The 23,785-nt window shown below is 46.2% G+C and overlaps 1 protein-coding gene across 1 annotated transcript in view; it reads left to right on the forward strand.

Moving 5' to 3' along the window:
* Positions 1-23,785, forward strand: part of SEPTIN11 (septin 11) — a 69,338-nt gene that overhangs the window by 37,936 nt on the left and 7,617 nt on the right. Inside the window, exons 2-9 of the mRNA XM_065405202.1 lie at positions 393-507; positions 5,685-5,880; positions 9,796-9,982; positions 12,118-12,279; positions 15,382-15,478; positions 17,149-17,317; positions 20,892-21,024; positions 22,930-23,117. Coding sequence (XP_065261274.1) covers positions 393-507; positions 5,685-5,880; positions 9,796-9,982; positions 12,118-12,279; positions 15,382-15,478; positions 17,149-17,317; positions 20,892-21,024; positions 22,930-23,117 — 1,247 coding nt within the window. The remainder of the gene's footprint in view (positions 1-392; positions 508-5,684; positions 5,881-9,795; positions 9,983-12,117; positions 12,280-15,381; positions 15,479-17,148; positions 17,318-20,891; positions 21,025-22,929; positions 23,118-23,785) is intronic.

The following is a 23,785-nucleotide window of genomic DNA, read 5'->3' on the forward strand; positions in this document are numbered from 1 at the left end:
TCACCTCCTAACTTTTTTCTCCTATGGCTACAGGAATGTTGGAAACTTGGGGCACGGGACTTCAGTTTCATCTTCTGCAATTTGCTAATGTTTGCTGATCTGCCAGTCACGGGCACAGAAGAACTGCCTACTTGGTTTGGGGGCATTGTAGATAGCTAACCCCACAGTAGGGTTGGGTAGATCACACTCAAGGAAGACATCTGAGGATTGGGAAGGAAATTGAGAATCCACTCTCTCCCTTCACTCCTGCCCTCAACCACCTTGACTAAAAGGGGTCCCAGTGAGAGATTATTCTCCTCTCCTTTGAGAGTGACTGGTATTCCTATAACTTTCACCTGTGTACGTTGGTGCTCTACATCTTGGTTACAAATATTTCTGTTTGGGATTTTCAGAATGACGAGCTTCGAAACCTGTCCCTCTCCGGTCATGTGGGCTTTGACAGTCTTCCAGATCAGCTGGTCAACAAATCAACCTCTCAAGGGTTCTGCTTCAACATTCTTTGTGTTGGTAAGTGATGCTGCACTGCTGAGCAAATGGTTTTTCACATCAAGGCATCATGTGACGAGAAAATAATTAATTTAAACAAAGAGGGGGGGGGTGTCTGTGAGTGTGAGAGAGAGTAAATAAAAACAAAAAACCCTTCCATTCAGTAATGTGGATGAGACATAAACCAATAGGGTGAGCATTATAAAAGGGAACCAGGGAGGATTGATTTAAATCACTAAGTGGAAAGCCTTGATTTTAATCAACCATGTGTCAAAATAGTTTTAACATCTCGGTTGTCTTCAAAATATCATCTAAAGTTGCTCAAACATTGAATGCACTTCTGTCCGCAAACAAAACACTTAGCTTGGCAGAATGTTCCATAAACTATCTATTTCCATTGCTCATGTGTTGAAGCAAAATGTTTTCTCTTTTCTGATTAACGACTTTAGGTTTATTTTTTTTAAAATGCTTTGACTGGGGTTTTCATGTCCTGTTTAGAATATTGTCCACCGTGCAGTTTCAGCTATCTGAATCCACATCTGGCTAGCCAGACTAGACTGCATTCGCAGCATTAGGGGTTCAGGAGCTAGACAGGAGAATGAGCATGGAGAAATATGACCAGAGCAACCGACCATTACATGAGTCCCTTAGCAGCATGAAGCTGTTTAAAATTCAGCAGGGAGCTTCCCGATTAGCAAGCACTTGGATGATCAAAATGGCATAAATTGGTTGCTTTTTTTCCTTGTGCGGTAAACATTCCTAGCCTAGCATGACTCAATTTGTCTTCATTAACGTAGCAATTTGCTCCACGTTTTTTCTTTTTCAAAATGTGCCGGTCAACTTTTGTTAAGCTCCAAATAGAAATTTCACACACACGTTGCTGCTTGGACACACACATTGTCCAAAGGAAGGAGAAAAAAAATTGGCAGCTCTTTGAGGGAAAGCACACAATTGGCTCCTGCATGGTGACGTAACGCTTCTAAATGTAGCATGTCTTGAGCCACAGAGAACAGTATGCAATGATGGCTATGTTTGCTTTAGCAGCTCGCCATCAAACACCGCTCTAGTGATTTACAATAGAACTGTTTAATAATAGTAATTCCATGCACTGTGCATTCCTCAGGGGGACCACATTGAGCTGGTTTGTGGCTATGATATAGATACATATTCTTAAAAGCCTTATTGCTTTCAGCTTTGCGAGCTGGGATTCCAAGCTGCTCTTGGTTTGGAGAAAGTATTGCTTTCCAGCCGTAACAGTTTGAGAAACTGGCAGCTAAAACCAGGCGGGGAGAGAAGCAAAAGGGAAAGCCAGATGGCTATGAGAATGACATGATTTTAAGGCTCCCTGTATATCTTGCAACTTTCCAGGATAGGACTGCCTTGAAAATCTGTAGTCCCAGCATTTCTAGCCTCGATGGTTACTGGCCCCTTCAAATGATGATTGATCCCTCAAGCTAGGAGTGGGCTTTTGGACACGGGTCCTCATTTAAATATTGCAAGTTTTAGGCCCAAAACCAGTGTTTCATTCCCTGCCTGTATATCTTTGCAAGCACCAAGACTTATTCATATGGCCTGTGAGTCAATGCAAGAAAAGCAGGAGTTGTGGTATTATTCCAATGAGAAAACAATAATGAATAGGTGTAGAGATCTTAGGCTCCCTTGGTGGAAGGATTATGGCTAGGAGCAAATGGTTCCGCTAGAAAGCTGAGCATGCCCAAAACAGCCTTCTGAGGGCGGGAATGAAACCCAAGGTGTACAAGTCTGGGTTCAGCGGAGTGGTGTGATTCCTACCAGGAGCAGCTCTGCAAGTTGGGACCCTTCCTTAGAGCATAGCGAGGAGGCGAGGATCAGCTGCTTAGAGAGTAGGCTCTCAAGTATTAGGCCTGGTCCACACTAACCCCCCACTTCGAACTAAGATACGCAACTTCAGCTACATTAATAATGTAGCTGAAGTCGAAGTACCTTAGTTCGAACTTACCGCGGGTCCAGACGCGGCAGGCAGGCTCCCCCGTCGACTCCGCGTACTCCTCTCGCGGAGCAGGAGTACCAGCGTTGACGGCGAGCACGTCCGGGATCGATTTATCGCGTCTACACCAGACGCGATAAATCGATCCCAGAAGATGGATTGCTTACCGCCGGACCCGGAGGTAAGTATAGACGTACCCTTAGTGTTGGGCAGGCTCCTGGAATGCGGGCTGTCCAGTGCTAGCGCTGAATAGGCAGAGACCCTGGGTGTGTCTAGCCTGCAATGGCTGGGTGCGATTGCCACCGGAGCCAGCCAACCCCAAGCTAGCTTTAATCTAGCTCGCTCGGCTCGCAGTGCTGTGAAGCTATGGCATGCTTCAGTGCAGGCTGTACAAACCCGTCTGGGTCACTGGGTAATTGCGCGTGGGGTGAGCCCACACTGTCGTGGCGTCACTGCTCCAGTACCCAAGCGAGCCAGATGAAATCTGGTTCAGGTATGTCGGCCGTAGCTGCAGTCACAGTCTGTGATTGTAGTCTGGACGTACCCTCTGTGACTCAGTTTGAGTGTCGGTTCAACACACCCTGTTCTCATGGAACCCAATCTTTTTCCATAGTCCATGCCAAATAGAGACCATGATCTTTTTATTTATTTAAAGGGGACACTGTATCACTAAATGTGAAAGGAGTGGACCATGGCAAATAAACAGGTCCTTAACTTAAAAATAGGCTGATCATCTTTGGTTATTAAATGGAAACCGCCATCACAGACGTGTTACTCTTTGCTGCTGGCGTCTCTTACAAGGAGGTCTCACATTACCACTGTTGTTTTTGTGAAGACATCATTCCTCTGTACTGCCTTCCATCAAGGTATCTTAGTGGTGACCTGAAAACAAATTGGGCCCACACATTCCCTTTTTGCTTCTTTAATATATTAAAAATGAATGGTCTTGGTTTTAACAATTTTTTTCCCTTTCCTGCTTGTGTTTTTACATTAGAAATTCAGGTCTAGTCTGCCCTGGAATGCTCTGTGATAACCAGTGCAATGATGAGGTCACAAGAGTGAAAGTTGAGCATTTGAGAGAAGAGATTGGTAGTCACTCTTTATTTTAAATTCCTGGTTTCCGTGGTTTGTTTTTAGTTTAGTTTTGTCAATACCTACTTACTGTTAACTTCCATGACTAACATTTTGGTTAAAGGAATTCTTTAACGGAAGGGAGTGTTGATTCTTTACCAGTGTGGTAGTGCTCACAATGAGCAGGCTTTGAAGCCCTCCAGCAAAACTAGAGAAGACCAAGTTTTGCTATTCTTGTCCCCTTTAAGTTTAAAAAGCAAGCAGAAAAACAGTTTCAAGAACAAAAAACAAACAAACAAAAAAACCCAACCTTCTTGTCCTTCTGTAAACATCAGGCTTGGAAGAATTAGATTTTTATTGGTGAATGTCAGACACACCCACCCACCCCTTGCGAAAAAATATTTCCATTGATGACCATTGAAATTTACAGCTAGGCAAAGTAAGAAAAATGCTGCTTCAGAACTTGTTTGATTTAAGGTTATTTAATTTGTATATTTTGACATGCAGTATAGGCAACTTGTGTGTTTAATGGTTGAAAAACTTTTTTTTTTTAATCTTAACGTCTGCTGTCGTTAAATAATTGTTGTCTGCCCCCCTCCCGTAACTTTGCGGAACTGTGAAAATTAAAATAGATGAAAAATGAAAACGATGCTTAAATAAACATCCATCTTATCCATCAAAATTATAAATAAAAAAAAATTGAATTCTGCCAGGCCTAACCATAAATTATCTAAAACTGCACAAGCCCGATTTTTAATATTATAATCATTTGCCTTTTAAGTTACCTTTAAGAAATAATTTGCTTTTCTATATATCTATATGTTGGCTTCCTCATGAAGGCCTCAATCCTGCAGTTAGAGCTACATCCAGACTCTGAACCTACGCAGAGCCCCATTGACTTCAAACAACATATAATTACTGATTTCCGTGGGGATCTATGTGGATGCGGGGGTTTGCCTGCTTTGATTTGATTGCCACAACAGGACTTAGACCAGAGATATACACCTCCCTCCATGGGACGCATATGTCATATAAACAGTGTGTGAGGAGTGTCTGGGGAAAGAATTAACTTCTTCATGAGTCAGTAGAGAGGATATTACATAGCCAATCAGTCTAGTGTAAAAATAATCAGCAATGGCAGAAGAAAACACAAAGGAAAAGCGTACTTAGGAATGTAGGATTTGCCATATTTACATCTTGGGTCTAGCAAGTCTAATAACCTGCTTCCAGCAATGGCTGATTCCTGCTCCTTCAGCAGAAGGCGACCCTTGCTTTGCCCCACCTAGAAAACTCACCTGGTCTGTTGACCGATGCTGCACATTTCAGCATCCTACCCAGCCCACCACACTTCCAATCTCTTCTCTAAGTATACCTAGTCCAGGAGGCCTATAAAGCCTAATTCCACCCTCTCCACCCCCCGAAGAGGGGTGTTAACAAAATTGTTGTCAGGATAGTATATTAACCCTTTGCCCCTCCCAAAAATGATGAAACATCATTGTGCTCCATGCTGTTGGCTGGTTACCTAAGTATTTGTGGTATCCCATCCTTTGTCTGTACATCGTCTATAACTGCAAACGTAACCCAGTGGTAAGTGTGAGTGTGTGTGGTGCTCCCCTCTGGGCCCGATCCATACAGAATGGGAGTTGGTTACAGGTCTCAGCCACAGAGCCTGGCTCAAGCGGTAGAAATTCATACGTGTAGCTCTAGCCTAGAGGTACCTGGTGTCTGCCAAACTGGCGGCCATCGCATAGTGGATTGGGGCGCTGGCTTGGGCCGAGCTTCCTTTGATCAGAAGATGTAGGTAGTCCAATGATGAGCGTATCTTACAGATCCCCCTCACTGCCTGATCTGCAGGGGAAATGAGTCTGTTACAACCCCAGCAAAAGCTCAAGCTGTCGCAGCCCATGCTTTTAGCTCTGAAAGTCCCCAGTTCAATCCCCGGTGGCTGACCAAGATGGCAGCCATCTTATAAGGCATCTAGGCCTGAAGAGCGTATCTCGCTGTCTGAGAACCATCTGCTGTGTTTTTGGTGCTACAGAAGTAACTCTGTCTCTCTCTCTCTCTCTCTCTCTCTCTCTCTCTCTGCTCTAAAGAGAGCTTTGGACAGAATGGTAGGGGAGCGGAGTGATCTCTAGCTCTAACACATTCTCTGTCTTTTCAGGTGAAACTGGCATTGGCAAGTCAACCTTAATGGACACTCTGTTTAACACAAAGTTTGAAAGTGACCCAGCCACCCACAATGAGCCCGGTGTGAGGTTGAAAGCAAGAAGCTATGAACTCCAGGAGAGCAACGTCCGTCTGAAGCTGACCATTGTTGACACAGTTGGATTTGGAGATCAGATTAATAAAGATGACAGGTAAGTTGCTTTTACATAGAAAGGGGGGCTCACACTGATTCATCCTCAGGCCGGAAGGGCTTGAACGTACTACTACAGGAATGGCATTTAATATCCAATGCCCTTGAGGACTGCAGCGTCAAACCTGGTGCTGTAGTTGGGTTTAGTGGCACACTGATTTAAGGAAACGGCGTAGTCCAGCAGATAGAATGCTGGACTGGGACTCAGGAGACCTGAGTTCTATTCCCTGACCTGCTGTGTGACCTTGCGTGAGTCCCTTCAGCTCTCTATGGGTATGTCTACACATCAAAGAAAAACCCGCAGCTAGCCCGCCAGCCGTCTCGGGCTCAGGCTGCGGGGCTGTTTAATTGCTTTGTAGACTTCCGTGCTCAGCTGGAGCCTGGGCTCTGGGACCCTGTGAGGTGGGAGCAATGAAACAGCCCCGTGAGCTCGAGTCGGTTGGCACAGGCCAGCCCTGGGTGTCTAGTTGCTCTGTAGACACACCCTAAGCCTCTATCTCCTCCCATCCTTCATCAGTCTTGTCTATTTAGAATGTAAGCTCTTCAGGGCGGAGACTGTATCTTCTTATGTGCATGTGTAGTGCCAAGTATAATGAAGCCCTGATTCTGATTGGGGGGGCCTCTAGTCACTGCTGTAATAGGAATAATAATGCGGAATAATAATGCACTGGATTGTGGAGATTTATTGTGCCAAGCAAAAGTCCAGTTGCTTCTGAAAACTGTTGGTTTCACAGATGAGCGTATTAAATTGTGCAGTTTAGTGTAAATGAATTTGATCTAATTGTATATAATTTTAATTTGTATTAAATAATATTACTTAATTAGATAATGCTTTGCATGGTGAAAGCACTGTTTAGTCATCAATTAGGGAATCCACGCCACAGCCGTGTAAAGCAGGTAGATACTATCACTCTTTGATGGATGGGAACCTGATATGGTGAGTGAAGTGACTTGTCAAAAGGTCATTCAAGTCAGTGACAAAGCTGGGACTAGAATTTAGGCATTCCTGACTCGGTGTTTGTTCCTCCAGACCTCAGCAAGAGAGAACTCACCGATCACATGGTTCTTAAGGCCATGTTGGGATGTGGATGGGTTTTAGTTTGGATGCAGATTTTCCCGTTTCAGACTAGAAGTAAACGTTCTGCGTGTACGTTCCAACATACTCCGTAGACTATTGTTTAGTATTTCCAGGATGCCCAACTGCGCTGTCCGAATAGACATTCTTACACTTAAAAACACGTCTGCCTTCCCCTGGGATCTCCTAATCCCAGTCAGTATTTTAAGATTGTTGGGCTCGTCTTAATATTTCTATCCCTTGATGGAAAACTTCTCGAGATTCATGGCATTGGTTGGTTATTTTTGGTTTTGGAAAGCCATTGCCGTTTTTAAAAGCATGCCGATTGGCTGCGATTGCACCAAAATGCTGTGTGTGTGTGTGTTGTGTACTATCCAAGCTTCGCTCCTCCTGCTCTGCAGCAGCTTTTAACTAACGCACCGTGTGCCTTCCTGCAAAGGAGAAATGAAAAGTGAAGTGTGTGTTGACTGTAGGCAGCTCTGTGCTTTGAGCGATGCCATATGCTCTCAAGCTAGAAGGAAGGCAAGTCAGAGAAGGAGCAGGTGTTCAGCATGGGAACACGGCAGCTTGTTACTGCTGGGTCACTTTGCATTGGATTCATTGAACAGACAGCAAGAGCAGGCAGTATTGTGACTGGAGTCCCTCAGACTTCACTCTCCAGAGCTCCTTTAGAGAGGCAGCCACGGTGTGACGGGCATAGGAAAGCCATTGTTCTAACTCTGCCGCAGCACAATCCGAGACATGTCACCCGTGATTACAGCAACGGGGGCTACCAGATTAGGGCCTTCCAGACCATTCTGGTGACCCTTTTGTACAGCGTCTTCTCTAATTTCGGACCACGATAGGCCCCAAGCAGACAGCCACAACCAATTTTACAATACGCTATTGTCTGAGGCCTCCTTGGATCCTCTGGGGATCAACACTCAGACAGTGTTACCCAGGGGATGGAGACTGGAGGGAGGACTGGGTTCTGAGCATTCCCAGTGAGATGTTTGACAGCTGTTTTGTAGCCACGTGGTTAACAGTGCTGATCACAGTGCGCGCTGCGCAGGTGGTTGTTAGATCACCTGGGCCATATTCTGCACCAATCTCCACTCCAAGAGGTAAACCAGGGAGGAATGTGGTGTATCGCAAATCCAGTCATGCACTGCTGCATACAGCCTTCAAACAGCTGCCCTGCAATCTGGAGCCGGACGTGGTTCCCTGCTCTGGATTCAGATACAAGATGCATTTCTGGCTATCTGCACAGGGAATGTTTTCAGCTTCTCTGCCTGTGACCCCTAATGGGCTCACCTTCATCCCCTCAGCTGTTATCACCATGAGGCTGCTATGAGACCGCAGTGTCAGGAACATCTCTTGGCTTTGTGCTCCCGTCGCTTCTTGGAGTGTGTTTTCTTGGGCCCGAGACTGCAGGGAGATGAGATGGCAGGAAAGCAGCAGAATTTCAATGCAACTCCACTTAACAGAACAAACACCCACTCCTTGCATTGCTCTCTGGTCCCAAGGCAGGTTAAACAGCAGAACATTTAACAAGGTACAAGGGTCTGCTCCTTTTAATCTGGGCAGTGTCTTCTAAATGGCTGACTCTAATTTCAGTCTCGAAGGAGCTCTAAAATGTGACTATAAAGCAGGGATTTTGAAGCAATATTTCCTGTGAATGTAAGTGTGTTCAAATCGGGGACCTGCTAATGGGCCATAGCTTTTAAAGCCCGGGAGGGAGCCAACCAGGGAAGGGGGAGGGTGTGAAAGTAGGCGGAGCCATTATTTTTGCTGCGGTCTGGCAAATGAGGCCCAGAACTTCAGCTGGTGTAAATTGGCCTCATTCTGTTGAAGTCGCTGATTTACAGCAGCTAAGGATTTACTCCACTGTGTCCAACTGACTGAGTGAGTGCACATTAGCTGCAGGAAAGATTGTTTAATTGACTTCATTTAAAGTTTTCTAACCAGCGGATAAGAATTTGGACAATTGCTCTCTCTTAGCATGCACTGTTTGGGGGAGGAGGAATCCAATGAATGCCTGCTATTCAAGGGCCTGATCCTGCAATATGCTGTTGGTTGCCAACTTTTGTCGTCTTTATTGGGAGCTAGGGGTGCTCAGAACCTCAAAGGATCAGTCCCTAACCTATCGAGTTCAGCTTTAGGCGGGTGGTGGCTAGCCCTCAGCAACAAGCGGTTTGAACAGCACTAACTACAAAGCTGGGACCATGATACCCTTCTCTGAAAGCGCAGTCCGTTAACGAATCAGATCGCATTGCACCGTGACGGCATCTCCAGTAAAGCTGTCAACAACAACAACAAAAATTATTAGCTTTGCTCTGAGATCTAAACTCCTGAGAAGCGGTTATACCAGGTAAGTCTCTCTTCCCTCTAAAATACCAGCCTGGAGTTTGGAACAGCTGGTATTTTTTTTGCATCACACGTATCTGGTCGCTCTTGATGATGCAGACAAGCAAAGGGTTTGTGCTGTAGTGTGTGTCGAGGAAGTCTGTTCTTCTCTGGGGTAGATGGGTGTTGTGGCCTCAGTGATTTGAAAGCCCAGGATCTCTTCCATCCACCATAGCTGAGCTCTTGTATGATGCGTTTTCTTGTGGTCTAAGGTAAAACACATGGTCATTCAGAAAGGCGTGTGGGCTGGGGATGGGGCTTGGCCCCAGTAGAAAATCTCGTGGTGACCATGAGGGTGGTTGACGGCAGTGTCTTAAAATGAGACTCTTTTTCCTCCCCCCCTGCCCCCCCCCCCCAAAAAAGCAAGGCGATTTCATGTGTGTCTGCCAGTTAGACTGTAATTTACCAATAGCGAATGCCCTAATCTGAAAAGAACTGTTCCTTCCAAATTTTCAGCTATAAGCCCATAGTCGAATATATCGACACTCAGTTTGAAGCCTATCTACAGGAGGAGCTGAAGATCAAGCGTTCCCTGTATAATTACCATGACACAAGGATTCACGCCTGCCTGTATTTCATCGCACCGACGGGACACTCGCTGAAGTCTCTAGACCTGGTCACCATGAAGAAGCTCGACAGTAAGGTACGCGCTACCCATGTCATGCCCCTGTAATGCTCTCCTGCTGCCAGTTAATTTGGCGACCTTGCCAAGGATCTAACCAATGGTGTGTGGAAAATACCCATTCTCTCTAGCAGCTGTGAATGGATAAGAGTGCAGAGAAGGCTTAAAAGAGCTTTTCAGATCTCTAGACAGCAAGAGCAGGTTAGCACGAATGAATTTCTAAAGGCTCTCACCATAAAATGGTGCAAAAAAAATTGGGCAAAAATCTGGATTCTTTTTCCTCCAAACTGGTCCATCATGTCCAGTTAGAATGATAACATCACCCACTTTATTCCACACCAGCCGCAAATGAGCAGCAATCCTGAAACAGGCTGCCGCAAATGAAGCTGTAGTGTCTGCTCTCAAGGACGGCCCTCCTTTCATACTGATAGAGCCACATTTTTGGCATTTGGGGGTCAAAACTCCCCTGTGCTTTGCTGCAAATGCCCCCCTCAAAGCCAAACACTATTTGATATAGTTGATCAGCAATTCTGCACTGCAGGCTAAACAATCCTTACTGATGATGCAGCCAGTGGATCTAGCGGTGGGTGGGGGGGCACTGATTTAGCCCACAGATGGGTAAAGAGAAGCTCATGTTCAAATGTTTCATGTTAAAGAGCATCTTTTAGTATTAAAAAGTTAGATGAAAACCCAAGCCCACTTGAAAGGAAGCTGGTATTCCTAAATACTTAAGTGCCCTCTGCCCACCAGCACTGTGACATGGTCAACTGCTTGCATTCTGGTTTGAAATTCGTGCAGGACAGTAAAGCAGGTAGCTCTTCATTTCATATGCGTAGAATGTTCCACGTCTATTGAGTGACTCTGGTGCCCGAGAGCCTTGAAGAATTCGTAACAGGTTGCCTGATGATGTGGGTAAAGCTTGGAGTCTGCTTGTCCTGTAGTTGCAGAGATTTGCTGAGAATTTGCCTGTAATTGGCACTAGTCTTAACTTTTCCCTGGACAGGGATTAGTTGCTGTTACAGGGCCATCAGAAAGGAATTAGTTTATGTAATTGAAGAGGATTTTCGAGCACTGTAGTTTAAAATGTCTCCACATAGGTCAATATTAACGACTTCCTTACTGTAGCAGCATTTTATATTGCCACAGGGCAGAACGACTGAAGGAAGGCTACTAATCAGCCCTAGATCACACCTCGCAGTATGGTCTTTTCAGAGCTGGTTTAAAAGGCACTGTGTAGCAAGAGCTACATTAACCTATGGCTGTGGTGAGCTGGATCGGCCAGACCCTTGGGGGACTGTAAGCAAGTTACAACAGCCAGCAATCTAGGGCAAGAGAGTGACCAAGAAAGGATACACAGATGATCTTCATTTGTCACAGCAGAGCTGTGGCCTGCATGAAGCCCCCTGATTCCTATCGCCCTATGGTCCTCAGCCAATGTAAGTCAGTTTAGCTCCATCTGAGGATCTGGCTCTGTGTCCAGTTTGTCCCTGTATGTACTTGAAGTTTGCCAGATTTGGTGCCACTCCCCTAGGCAGTATATAGGGGGTGCAAGCTTCTTTAATGGGGGAGAGGGACAAGGTTGCTCATTTCAGGCCAATGCAATAAAGGGACAATTCATCTCTGTCCAATCCCTACACCTTGTTCATCTGATCTGAACATTTCCTTTTAACACTAGGCTGTAGAGGTGCTCAAGGATCAATCTCTAGGCTGTTTTCTGAAGGTGAGCCCTAGAGTAGTTAAGTCTGCTACAGGTCTGAAGAGGATGAGTGCCTAGATGGTAATTTCCTTTGGAACTGTTTGGATAGTCTGTGTGACAGCATTTTCTCTCCGCCCTATTTAAAAAAGTAAACAACTGCTACAGAAGAGGAAATAACAGTGTTGCCAAATTGCATTTGACTTTGAATGGAGCTCTTCTCTACACATGAAACGCGATTGGCGCAATCCTGTCTCAGCCAATGTTGCTTGCTTCACCACACCCCCAAAAACATCAAAAGAATTGGATGGACCGGCAATTCCTGTTCTAGTAGAAAGTTTGTATTGCATCACTGCTTTTATGTGCCGTGTTCTTTGTCCTCTTCGGGTTGAATATATTGAGGGAGGTGTCCTTTTTGAGGCCATTGGCAAAGTAAAATGCCAGCGCTCTCTTTGCCTTGCAGGTTAACATTATCCCTATAATAGCCAAAGCTGATACGATTGCAAAAAACGAGTTGCATAAATTCAAGAGTAAAATCATGAGCGAGTTGGTCAGCAATGGTGTCCAGATCTATCAGTTCCCAACAGATGAAGAGACAGTGGCTGAGATAAATGCTACAATGAGTGTAAGTATTGTGTTTTTTTTCTGAACCCATCCATCCCCACCCCCAGGGAGGAGGAATGCTGCATTCTTTTGCTTTTCCCATTGAAACTCAAATATGAGCCAATAAATAGTTTGATGGAAGCCCCTCTCCACTCTGGTCTGCAGGACTTAATGGAACGGGGTGGGATTGGGCACTGATATTTATTTTTAAAATCTTGAAAAAATATTTCTTCTCTGCTGATCGTGTCCTTTCCCATGTGCCTTTCCCCTTATTAAATATTCCTATCCCCGGGGGGCAGAGTGATGTAGTGATCAGGGGAGAGGACTTGGAGTGAGGCCTCCTATTCCCACTCGCGGCTTGTTGCTGGGTGATCCACTTCACCTTCCTTTGATTCAGTTTCTGGAGGAGGACTAGAATCAGACAGCTGGTGCTCTGGTCCCGTGTGGAGCAGTTCTGGGTGGTGTGGTGGTTAAAGTGGTGGGGACTGCTGGCAACTGACCTGTGCTAGCACGAGCTGCACCAGTGGTAGCGATAAGAGAGATTTAGGGAAATAAAGCTAGCGTAGCCAGGCCTTTACGCAAGGGTTATGCAGGGAGAGATGAAGTGCACCCTGGGAGGCTTGTTTGCAAAAGCAGAGGAGGAATCTAAGCCCTTTGCCTCTAACTGTATTACAGTAGCACATAGAGGCCCCCAACCAAGATCAGGGCCCCATCGTGCTAGGAACTGTACATACGCATAGTGATCCAGCTGTCTGAGGGTAGGGACGCCCAGAGCCATGGGGTTGCATCCCTGCCTATCCTGGCTAATAGCCATTGATGGACCTATCCTCCATGAATTTATCTAGTTCTTTTTTGAACCCAGTTATTCTTTGGTGACAGCAAAGGTTCAACACTCCCCCACTGCTCTTCCCCAGATGAAGCCCAGGGCTGACTAGCTGCTTGGTATCCTGGAACACAGATTTTATTTGTTCTGTTTTTTGGCAATTGTCTTGAGGAGATCGGCCATTTTTGCCATTCTAACAACCTAGCTCATGGTTACAACTCGGGCGGCCTAGAATCACGTTAGCTGTGCTTGGCTGAGAGTATGTTTCTAGCCACACTTAGTGCAAGAAAACTATTTCTATTTTGTTATATTTAAAAAAAATATATTGAAGTTTGTTTCTTGGGAATTTCTCTGGTGCCCACTGCTGTATTAACAGCGCCTCACAAACCTTAAGGGCCATGTTGTGTCTAGCTGCCTTCCCAGAGCCACAAGCTGAACCTGGGCAGTGCCTTAAACAGAAGGCTGTCCTTGCTGTCTGTGGTGCCAGCGCTAAACTGCAAGTTGTCCTCTGTGGCTCCATCCCGGAGCTCTGGTCATGGAGTTGCACAGTGAAGTGACTGAGGCTATGTCTGCAAGCATCCCAGCACAGGGTAGACCGACATGCACTAGCTTTGCTGGAACTCAGGGGCAGCACGGGCAGCGACTTGGGCTAGCTGGCCAAGTACGTACGAGCCCGCAGCCCTGGGTACGTACTCGGGTGGCTACCCTGAGCTGCTGCCTACGCTGCTGCTCAGCTAGCGTATGTCTGTCGGTCCATGCTGGGAAGCACTCTCGTGGCTGCAGTGTGGGTGTAGCCTGAGAGTTTGGATGCTCCAGGAAAGCAGGAGTGGGTGAGCAGAGTGAAATCCAGCCCCTGTGTCCCTGGGGCAGCAGAACTCCGAGAGGGAAGGGGGCGCAAAATCCTAGTGGGTGCATGCCTGGCACAGTGCAGAGCCCAGCCCTGCAATCAGCCCGCATGGCAGCGAGGAAGGGAGGGGAGAGGCAGGTGCCTGGGGAGGAGAAGCACATCCTGCTTCTCTAACTTGCACCCCTTTGGGGCTGAGCAGAAAGGCCAGTGGGAGTTTGTTTTAGCGAGGGAGCTGCAGCTGCTCCATGGCCAGGCAGGGAGAATTTCTCCTTCCATCCATCTGCCCCGTTCTTGGCTTGGCTGCCCAGGCACTGGTCTCTGGACTCGCCCCTTGGTCCATACCAGCCCTTTCAAAGGACAGGCTATGAAAATACCACCTGGCCAAGCTCTCCCGAGGCTGGCGTGCAGGCCCAGCTTCCTCTTGGCAGGGGTTTTGTGCATCTCTTTCAGCTGCCGGGACTGTCTGAAATCCCCTTTCAGGGCTTTGATCAGCCGCCTTCATCCTGGTCTCTCTCCTCCCTTCTCCCAGAGCAGCTGGGTGGTGGGAAGTGGGCGGAGCCTCGCTCCCTCTCCTCTCCCTACCTTCTCCCCACTCATATTCAGGCATGATCTCTGGCGCGCTCCTTACTGGCTAGCACAACTGGCCATAGCGGGTCCCAAGTGTGCTGCTGCTGCAAATTAACACACACCTACCCGGTAGGAAGCCAGGGATAAGTTGTGAGGAAGGCTGCCTCCAGGGATGGTGCGGTTTACACACCACCTCTTGCTTAGGGCTGTGTCTGCAGTCACAGCCTAGCCCTTTGCCCGGAAGATCTAACCGTTCCTTCTAGCTACTGCAAATGGCTGAATTAAAAGGCTTTGGCAAACATTTAATTTTTAACTTGGCCCCTTCTTTTGAGAAGCACAGTTGTTTTTTACTGTGTGGCATTTGATTTTTTTTTTTTTTAACATTCAAATCCGTTTCCATTTTGATTGCCTTGTGCAAAGGACACCCGTACCGGGTTTAACATTCGTATGGTCCTCCGATAGACACACAGAGAAAAGAAAATTAATGACTCTCCTATTTGCAGGATTTCATCTCTGTCCCATCTCAAACAACAGAGGGGTTAAATTTGTTATGAAAATGAACATGTTGGGTATTAAGCTGCAGTGAAGCGCACTGACCTTTAAATATAAAGTCCATGTTGTAACGAAATGCAAGTGCTGTGGTTTACTAGGACTTTTTTGTGGGAGGTGGCTCATTTGCTTTAGATTTTTCCTATCTGAAGTCAGAGCATGCCTCTGATCTAGAGCCTCCATTGATCATCCAAAGACACCAGCTGGATTGCAAAGGCATTTTAGTAACTTGAAATAAAAAATCACAGCTGCTATAGTAAATAGAGCTTTCTTCGAAAACACTCCCTGGCAAAGCAACACAGGAAATCTCTAATCTCTTTGTCTCTTTGCTTTTGTAGGTCCATCTTCCATTTGCTGTTGTTGGCAGCACTGAAGAAGTGAAGATTGGCAATAAGATGAGCAAGGCCAGGCAGTATCCATGGGGGGTTGTGCAGGGTATGTCCAAAGAGAAACAAAAACTCCTTGTTTTATGCCATCCAGTTTAAAAACAAAAATTGCTGATCTGTGGAGGCTGCTTGCCAATTTCTGCCCTTGGGCAGTAAGAACTTTGCAGTGGTCAAAAAGGCCATTTAAAAAGAAAGCAAAACAAAACAGGGTTTCGTAAGCACTTCTTAAAGTTGAGTTTTGTCTCTTGGTCACTTGTGAAAAGCGTGAGCCTACAACCTGACTGATCTGGGGAAGAGCAGGTTAGAATTCAGAGACGTTAGCAAATAAATAAAAAAAAGGAGAGAGCTCACTTGATCATTGCCTGTTAGGTTCACTCCCTCTGGGGCACCTGGCATTGGCCACTGTCGGTAGACAGATACTGGGCTAGATGGACCTTTGGTCTGACCCAGTACGGCCTTTCTTATGTTCTTATGTTTATTTCATTTGTCACTTATTTTTCTTTTTTAAATGGTCTCTTCTTATGTTCCTGGCATTTCTGTGCCAGCAAACTAACTCTGAATAACAGGGAATGGTCAGCCAGTTGAATGGTTTGCTTTATTTTCTCTCTCTCTCTCGCTCGCACATGGTGGGATTTTCAAGGAATGCAGCACTTGCCTTACTCTTCTCTGATGAAAGTCAATGGGAGTTTTCTCATTGATTGAAATGGGATCGGAGTTAAGCAAATGCTGAGTGCTTGTGAAACTCTCATCCAGAAATTCTAACAAAATGCCAAAAAAGGCCAAATTCTCCCCTTGGATGTGCTGGTCCCTCTGGAAGTCATTGGAAGCCCCACGTCTACCTGCGAATAGAACTTGTCTCTGGGGGCATGTCTACACTGCATGCTAAGCCTGGGTGTGTGGGAGTCGGGCTTGTGGAATTGGTGCCTCCACACCCACACTTGAGTGTCCACACTGCATTGTAAACCTGGGCTTACAACTGCTGGCCCCGGGTCCCCAGGCTGTGCTAGTGCGTCCATGCTGCACTACTCAGACCGTCTGACTCGGATCTGCAGCTTGAGCTGCGTCCACACTGCAAAATGACAGGCTTGGACCCAAGTCTCAGCAGGAATTGGGCTCTGACCCACTGCCCTGGCAGGGTTCACGGACCCGGGTCTGGAGTTCTTGCTGATCCGAGGTAGACTGAATTGTGTGTGGACAGAAGGGGAGCTTGGACTCGAACCTGAGTCAGATCCCTGTGTTAGTGTGCAGTATAGACATACCCTTAATGTTTGAAAAACCAGCCCAGAATGTATAGACACTGGTAAAGCGTGCGCCCTGCAATTCACCCCCACTGCAGCTCCCCAAGTGGTAGTAATGGTGGATGGCGTGAAATGGAGAGGGCCTGGTTATTTTTACCACTGTACTGTCTAATCCTGCCAGCACGGATAGTGCTGATGCTCTGCTCTTGGTGCGCACTCAGGCAGGGGACGTAGAGGTATCCGACTGGAAAGCAGCATGTGAGTGACCCAGCACAACAAACTGCAAGAGTGTTTGCAAAATAATTCGTCAGCTGTTAGAACATTTTTCTGCAGTTTCCTCCTGTTCCTGTTGATCACACAAGCTGCTCGCCGAGCAACTTGAAACCATGAAGAAAGAGCAATGGGGAAAATCCGCTGAATGCTGGATGTAACTTTCTTTTTTCTTCCTTGATGACCATTTTTCTTTTCGTTTCTTTTGCAGTTGAAAATGAAAACCATTGTGACTTTGTGAAGCTGCGTGAGATGCTGATCCGAGTGAACATGGAGGACTTGAGAGAGCAGACGCACACCCGGCACTATGAATTGTACAGGCGCTGTAAGCTAGAAGAAATGGGATTCAAAGACACTGACCCTGATAGTAAACCATTCAGGTATGAAAGCATAACAAAGGCCATATTCCTTTGTGGGTGTGAGTGACAGCAGTTGTTTTTCCTTCTCTACCCTCCTACACTTGCCTTGGGTTTTTTGTTTTGTTTTCCCTCATCCAAACAGCCAAGCATGTTGCCTTTTCAGCACCCCAAGTCCTGGCTAGAGTGAGTTAGATCCAAAATTAGACTCTGATTGCATTGCCACTATTACGCCACTAAGTCAGCCTGCGCCTAAATCTGAGGTGTGTGTATGCTTTGAGTCACCTCTGAGAGTGAGTAACCTATTGTGAGGGGACGGTTTTAATTGTGAAGGGAAACAGTCATGTTAATCCTTGAGATTGCAAATAGATTGTCTGCCGGCACCCATCAATGCAAACAGGATTTCTCTCTGCTCCTTGGCAACACAAACCTAGGTGTGTTCCATAGCTCGAGGTAAAAGCTACGGCCTTGTTCTCCTCTCACCAATGCTCGCATAATATCATTGATCTCCATGGCGTGGGGGAGAGGAGTCAGGCCCCCGGTCTGGAAGGTAAGGCCAGACTGACACCAGTGTTAAGCTTCAATGACTAGGCGAAGTTCCACCGGCATGATTGAGAGGGAGCCGGGCCCCTGCTCTGTAACCAGCTGAAGTGTGAAGTTTATTTGATTTCCTTTCCAGAGAGCAATGACTTAAGATGGGCTCAGCCCTTCCCTTTCAGGAATCCAAGGAATTTCCATTACTTCCTGTGTACTTGAGGCCACTTTTGCCCAAGTTATAAGTAGAAAGGAAATGGGGAAAGTACCTAATTGTATACATCGGGTGGATGCTAGTTTAAAGTACGCCCACTCCCTTTCCTGCAGTAGTTGTATTTCCAAAATGAGAGAAAACGGTAGTGTAGGGATTGTATCCATTATTCCTCCCAAGACAAGCAAATATGCATTCCCTCGAGTCTGAGTAGTGGTCTGCAGTGGGCACGTCTGCAGCACTGCTGGTTCCTCAGCTGGTTTACATTACTCTGTCAGGAGCAGTAAGCATTCGATTAATCTTAAGCCAAGCTGGCTAGGAGACCGCAGCAAACTGTTTACACTAAACAGGATGTTGCAGAAAGGAAGCATGTAAATGAGAGGCCAGTATCAGTGCAATTAAGCTCATTGCAAGAATGCAGGCCACTGCTTGTGTAGGCTCAAAGAGGTGCTAAAATAGGAGGAAGTGTCTGTGTTCCTTAATAGAAGGTTTTGGTTTTGTCTTTTTGTTTGAGAAGAGGTGGTTTGTTCCTCACAAAAAAACAGACAGCGTCTCTTTACTATTGTACTCCCCTTGCTTCTCGTGCATTTTCCTCCTCTTTGTGGAATCCTTTCCCTCTCGCTTGGGTTGTTAACTGACCTATCGATTTTTAAAATAAAAGCTAGAATGTTTGTTTTTAAATTGACAGTAATTTGGAAACATGTTTTCCTTCATTGGATGTGAATGTTCAGATTCTGGGAGTTTTCTCTGGAATGTAGGTTTATGCCTCTTTGTTTGCTAGCTGAAGTTACAGCGTCTCTTGAGAGCTGCGACTGGAAGAACTTGCTGAAATCCCAAATGGCCTTGCTTTTATACTCCTCCAGGCTGGAAGTGAGTTTTCCATATGTAATTTTGAATTGCTGGGCCAAATTCTCTGCTGGAATAACAGCAGAGAGGTCAGCGGTGTTGCCCCAACAAAGAATTTGGCCCAGACGAATTCTGGGGAAGTCATGGAGTTCTGCCAGCAGAGAATTTGGCCCAGACGAATTCTGGGGAAGTCATGGAGTTCTGCCAGCAAAGAATTTGCCCCAGACAAATTCCAAGGAAGTCAGTGGTATTACATCAACAAACAATTTAGCTTGCTGGCTTTCGTGTATTTGAAAATTTCGCACGAAGGGTGGGATTTCCAACTGTAGTTGAGGGCCTAACTTTGGTAGGCTCTTCTGCAAATCCCAGTCTAAAATAGTAAGGTAATATCAGTAAAAATGAGTAATTTTGTCTGTCGACGGAAAAAACCCTGCATGAGCTGGCCAGCCTTCCTCCTTCCACACCACCCTGCTCTTTTGTTTGTTACCAAGATGTGGGTCGCAAGGCAGGATATGGAGTTTGGTTTTGTAAGGCTCTGCTGCTCTCTAGAATACTATATTGCAACTGCAGTTTCTAATCTTCACTCAAATGAACAGATAAAACTGAAAGCACGCACAGGGAGAAGGTCGTGTTATCCAGAGCCTATACTTGGACACTTAAAGGATTTCAATTCGAGATGGGCCACAAACAGAACCTTCTATCTAAAATTGAGTTTCAGGTAGATTCTGATTCGTTTCTCTGGATCTTTACCTATTATTACCAGTCTGGCACTGTTTCCAGTCCAGATCCAAAAGAAGCTCATTTTCATTTTCCCATTCTCAGATGATGAGAACTGAACCTTATGAGACTTCAACCATTCAAGTGCTGGGAACGCAGCTAGGTCAGCTGGCATCATGAGACTGCTGTCTCTGTCTGATACGGCAGAAGAGCAGCTCCTGAGAGACCCATTCCTGCAAGGGGCTGTGGGAGCTGGGGTTGCTCAGCACTGTGCAGGATTAAACCCAAGATGTAGCAATCTGAAGGCTGTCTGATTGGGATTGCGCGAAGGACTAACGAAGAAAATCCTGGCACGCAATGAAGAATAAAGCACTGGCCCAAAGCAGGAGCAAATGTTTCACTAACTCAGTTTTAATTTTCCTCATTGTGCCTATGCATAGAACATAGCCTGTGTGTAAACCCACAATCCACATCAATGGAGCTTTAGTTGGGATTGTTTGTTCTCAGGAATGCAACCTGGGGAAAGAGTTGCCAGCAAACTCCAGCTATCCTTTTGACTGAGATTTTTCAAAGCCACCAAAGGAATAAAATTAACGGAAATTTGGCTTCCAAATCCCCCGAGTGACTCTGAAAATCGCAGCTCTATGTGTAGGTGTGTGGGGGCCGATTTTATCCCCCAGAGGTCTGCTGCAGCAGCTCCTCACTGGGTAGTAAATCAGTGTCAAGAAACAGATTCCGTTGTGTTGATGGAGGAATGAAGAATTTAAAGCTGTAAAAGATGGTGATTCAGAGGAAGAATAATAGTCCTTTACGAAACATACCAGCCCAGAATCTGTGTTCTGTTAATCCTGGATCCATGGATCCTACATAGGCTAGATGCCAGACAAACAGAAGATGAGGCAAGAAGATTGAGAGCAGAGAGAAATGTATAACTGATCAGCGGTGGAAGGCTATGATAGCAGCTGGATTGCAGTAAATGCATATGCAGTAGCTGCGTCTGAAGCTGAGTCACTCTTGCTGCCTGTTAAGTGACTTGCAGACTCTGAAAGCCTGTATCTGTTATATAACTTCCCAACCTGGAAGTTTCTTCTAGAAAACGAACTGAGATCCGGCCTTCCAGAAAACTGGAACTGAGATCCGGACAATGTGATCAGGTCTCTTCTCTGAAATTCCATGGCAATGCTGAGTGAGGGGTGACATGCCAAGAGCCCCAAAGCCTGGGGCAAATATCTCTGGTCCATGCACTAAGTGTAATCTTGACTGTTTTTTTCCCTTGTGTATTTGTAATAGTCTCCAGGAGACCTATGAAGCGAAGAGAAATGAATTCCTGGGTGAGCTGCAGAAGAAGGAGGAAGAAATGAGACAGATGTTCGTCATGAGAGTGAAGGAGAAAGAAGCGGAGTTGAAAGAAGCGGAGAAAGATGTGAGTGATTGCTAACCAAAAAGGTTACGCACAGGGGTTTACACTGGGAGCTTGAAAGGGGCCTAAAGGGCTTAGGCATTTGGATCCCACTGAGAGGAAGGATGGCCCACTGGTTAGGGCATGTGCCTAGGTGTTAGGAGACGTGGGTTCAAGTCCCTGCTCTGCCATAGACTTCCTGTGGGACATAGGGCAAGTCACTTAGGGCCAGATTTTTAAAGGTGTCCAGGCACCTAAATTGATTTTTCAGTGGGCGTTAGACACCTAAGCACCTGACCTAAGGTCCCCGTGCCTCAGTTCCCCTGCCCGGACAGTGGGGCTAATCGCACTTCCTGGCTTCTCAGGGTGGTTGTGAGGATACGGACATTGAAGACTGTGAGGGGTTCAGGAACTGGGGGGACATAAATACCGTCGGCACAGAGAACTCCCTCGGGCTTCTTTGTAAAACCCCAGCCGCCATGTAATGCCGGCTCTGCAGATGGGAGTCCTTCCTGCCCAATGAACGGGGCATACTTGCTAGGTCATACAGCTCAGTGGTTCCCCTTCGCCCAAAGCACTGGGGACAGCTGCAGTCTGGGGAGCTGATGGCTTTACAGGATGGCACCCAGCGCTGCAGACTCTCTGGCTTTGAAGGGGCCACGTTTCAACCATTACAGTCCTTTGAAACCTGGCTGCTGCATCGAGCCTTTCAGCAGCTCAGCACTCTTCTCTGGACTCCCACCCACTGCAGGGGCGGGGTTTCTCAGAGTGCAGCCCCAAAGGGCACAGCCGAACTGTCGTTATCCAAGAGGTCCATGTGAACAGGAGCTGCTCTGTGGAGCTCTAAGGCAGAGGGCCCAATTCCCTGCTTCCTTGCACCTTGTGTTGTCCCGTTGTATCTCTGCAAAGGGGGTGGAACATGCCACCGGGTCAGAGTGGTAGCATTTTGCACCCACTGTCTACTCGCTTTGTGTGAATGTAGCTGTCTCCACATGGTGCAGGCCCGAGGAGAATCAAACCCTGTGTGTGTAAGTGCACAGATATCTGTGAATGTTATGAGAGATTCTGGGGGGCTTTTCATCAGGTGATCATGTAGCAGTTTTGCTGGTCACCAATGTACAACAGTTTGTCACTGCACACACATGAAAATACAAATTGCATGAGTCTGTTCATTAAAATGAACAAGACACATCGCTGTAACCTTCCCAGTGCCCGGAATTGGGAATGAGTTATCTAGCAGTCCCCAAAAAGCCTGAAGATATGGTGGAGGAGAAATGCTAGTTGGCTTGGGTCTTTCATGCAGTCATCTCAAATCCATGTCAGTACTTAGATGTTTAAGGCAGTTCTCACACGTAGCTTTCCTGCAGCGAAAGGTGAAATCCTAACTCCCTGAAGCCCATTGGCAGAATAACTAGTATATAAGCACCCAGCAATACCTCTCCATGCTTTGCCCCTCCTTGTAGAATACCAGGAATGTTTAAAATCCCTTTAGGAAAATTTCTTTTTAAAATCAGTAAAACTTGGTTTTGTGGTGAAGGCCCTGGAGTGGGAAGATCTGCCTCCAATTCCCAGCTCTACCACAGCCTTCCTGTGGGACCTAGGCCAAAAATTTTCAAAAGCGCCTCAATGACTTAAGCTTCTTCATGCATAAGAAATTTTGGAAATGGGATTTAGGCTCCTACGTCCCACTGACTTTCAATCTGACCCTTATTCTTTCTCTACCTCGGTTACATAATACTTCCTTTGGCCGTCTTGTCTGCTTAGATTGGGAGCTCTTCAGGGCAGGCGCTGCAGTTCTGCTTTACGTGCGTGCAGAGCATCTAGACCAGTGGGACCCCTGTAGGAAGTGCTGTAATACATACAAATAAGAAAAAGCAATCTTCTTTTCCCCTCCCCTCCAACTCTATCATCCCCTCCCTGTCTGGGCAGCTCCATGAAAAGTTTGACCATCTCAAGCGGACACACCAAGAAGAGAAGAAAAAAGTGGACGACAAAAAGAAGGAGCTTGAGGAAGAGCTGAGCAACTTCCAGAAGAAGAAGGCAGCCGCTCAGCTGCTACAGTCACAGGCTCAACAGGCTGGTTCCCAACAAACCAAGAAAGACAAGGACAAGAAAAAGTAAGGGGCTGTCGCACTACAACCTTGTGGCCTTATTCCAGTGTGTGTGGGCTTTTTTTTCTGTTGCGTGTCTGTATTTGCTTTTTCCCATCATCAGACTGGAAACTGGGCTTTTTACCAGACTGATCAAATAAAATATGATCTCCAAGGGGCGGGCCGGGGAGACGATTAAGGTTTCATTAAAAGGGTACCGTAAAGTTTAATTTATCCCTCTGCCTGGTTTGAGAGAGCAGTCAGAAAGTGGAGGTCTAATCTGTGATTTCTCAAGCATATTCGGAACCAACTTTGGGACACTAAGGTCACAGACTTATTCTCCTGAGCCCAATAAGAGCGTCTCTACTTGTACTTCCTTCCCCCATTTATACTTTAAATATAGTTCCTGATTCTAAATACTTTAGGGTTGCGGTTATAGCTATAAACGCCTTTAAAACCAAAAGCTTAACAGCCATGTCGTTTTGACATGGAACAACCTAGTGCCAAAAAGTGAATACTTGGGTGTTTTTTTGTTTGTTTGTTTTTTAAACTATGGTACCTATAATTACAGGTTAATTTAATTCATGTAGTATCAATTCAACATAATAAGATAGCACAACTGATACATCTAGCAAAAGATAAATGGCATTGTATTTTCTACTATTATGTATTTACACTCGTGAGGCAATTCTACT

Source organism: Emys orbicularis, chromosome 5 (assembly GCF_028017835.1).
Source record: "Emys orbicularis isolate rEmyOrb1 chromosome 5, rEmyOrb1.hap1, whole genome shotgun sequence".
NCBI classification, from domain to species: domain Eukaryota; kingdom Metazoa; phylum Chordata; order Testudines; family Emydidae; genus Emys; species Emys orbicularis.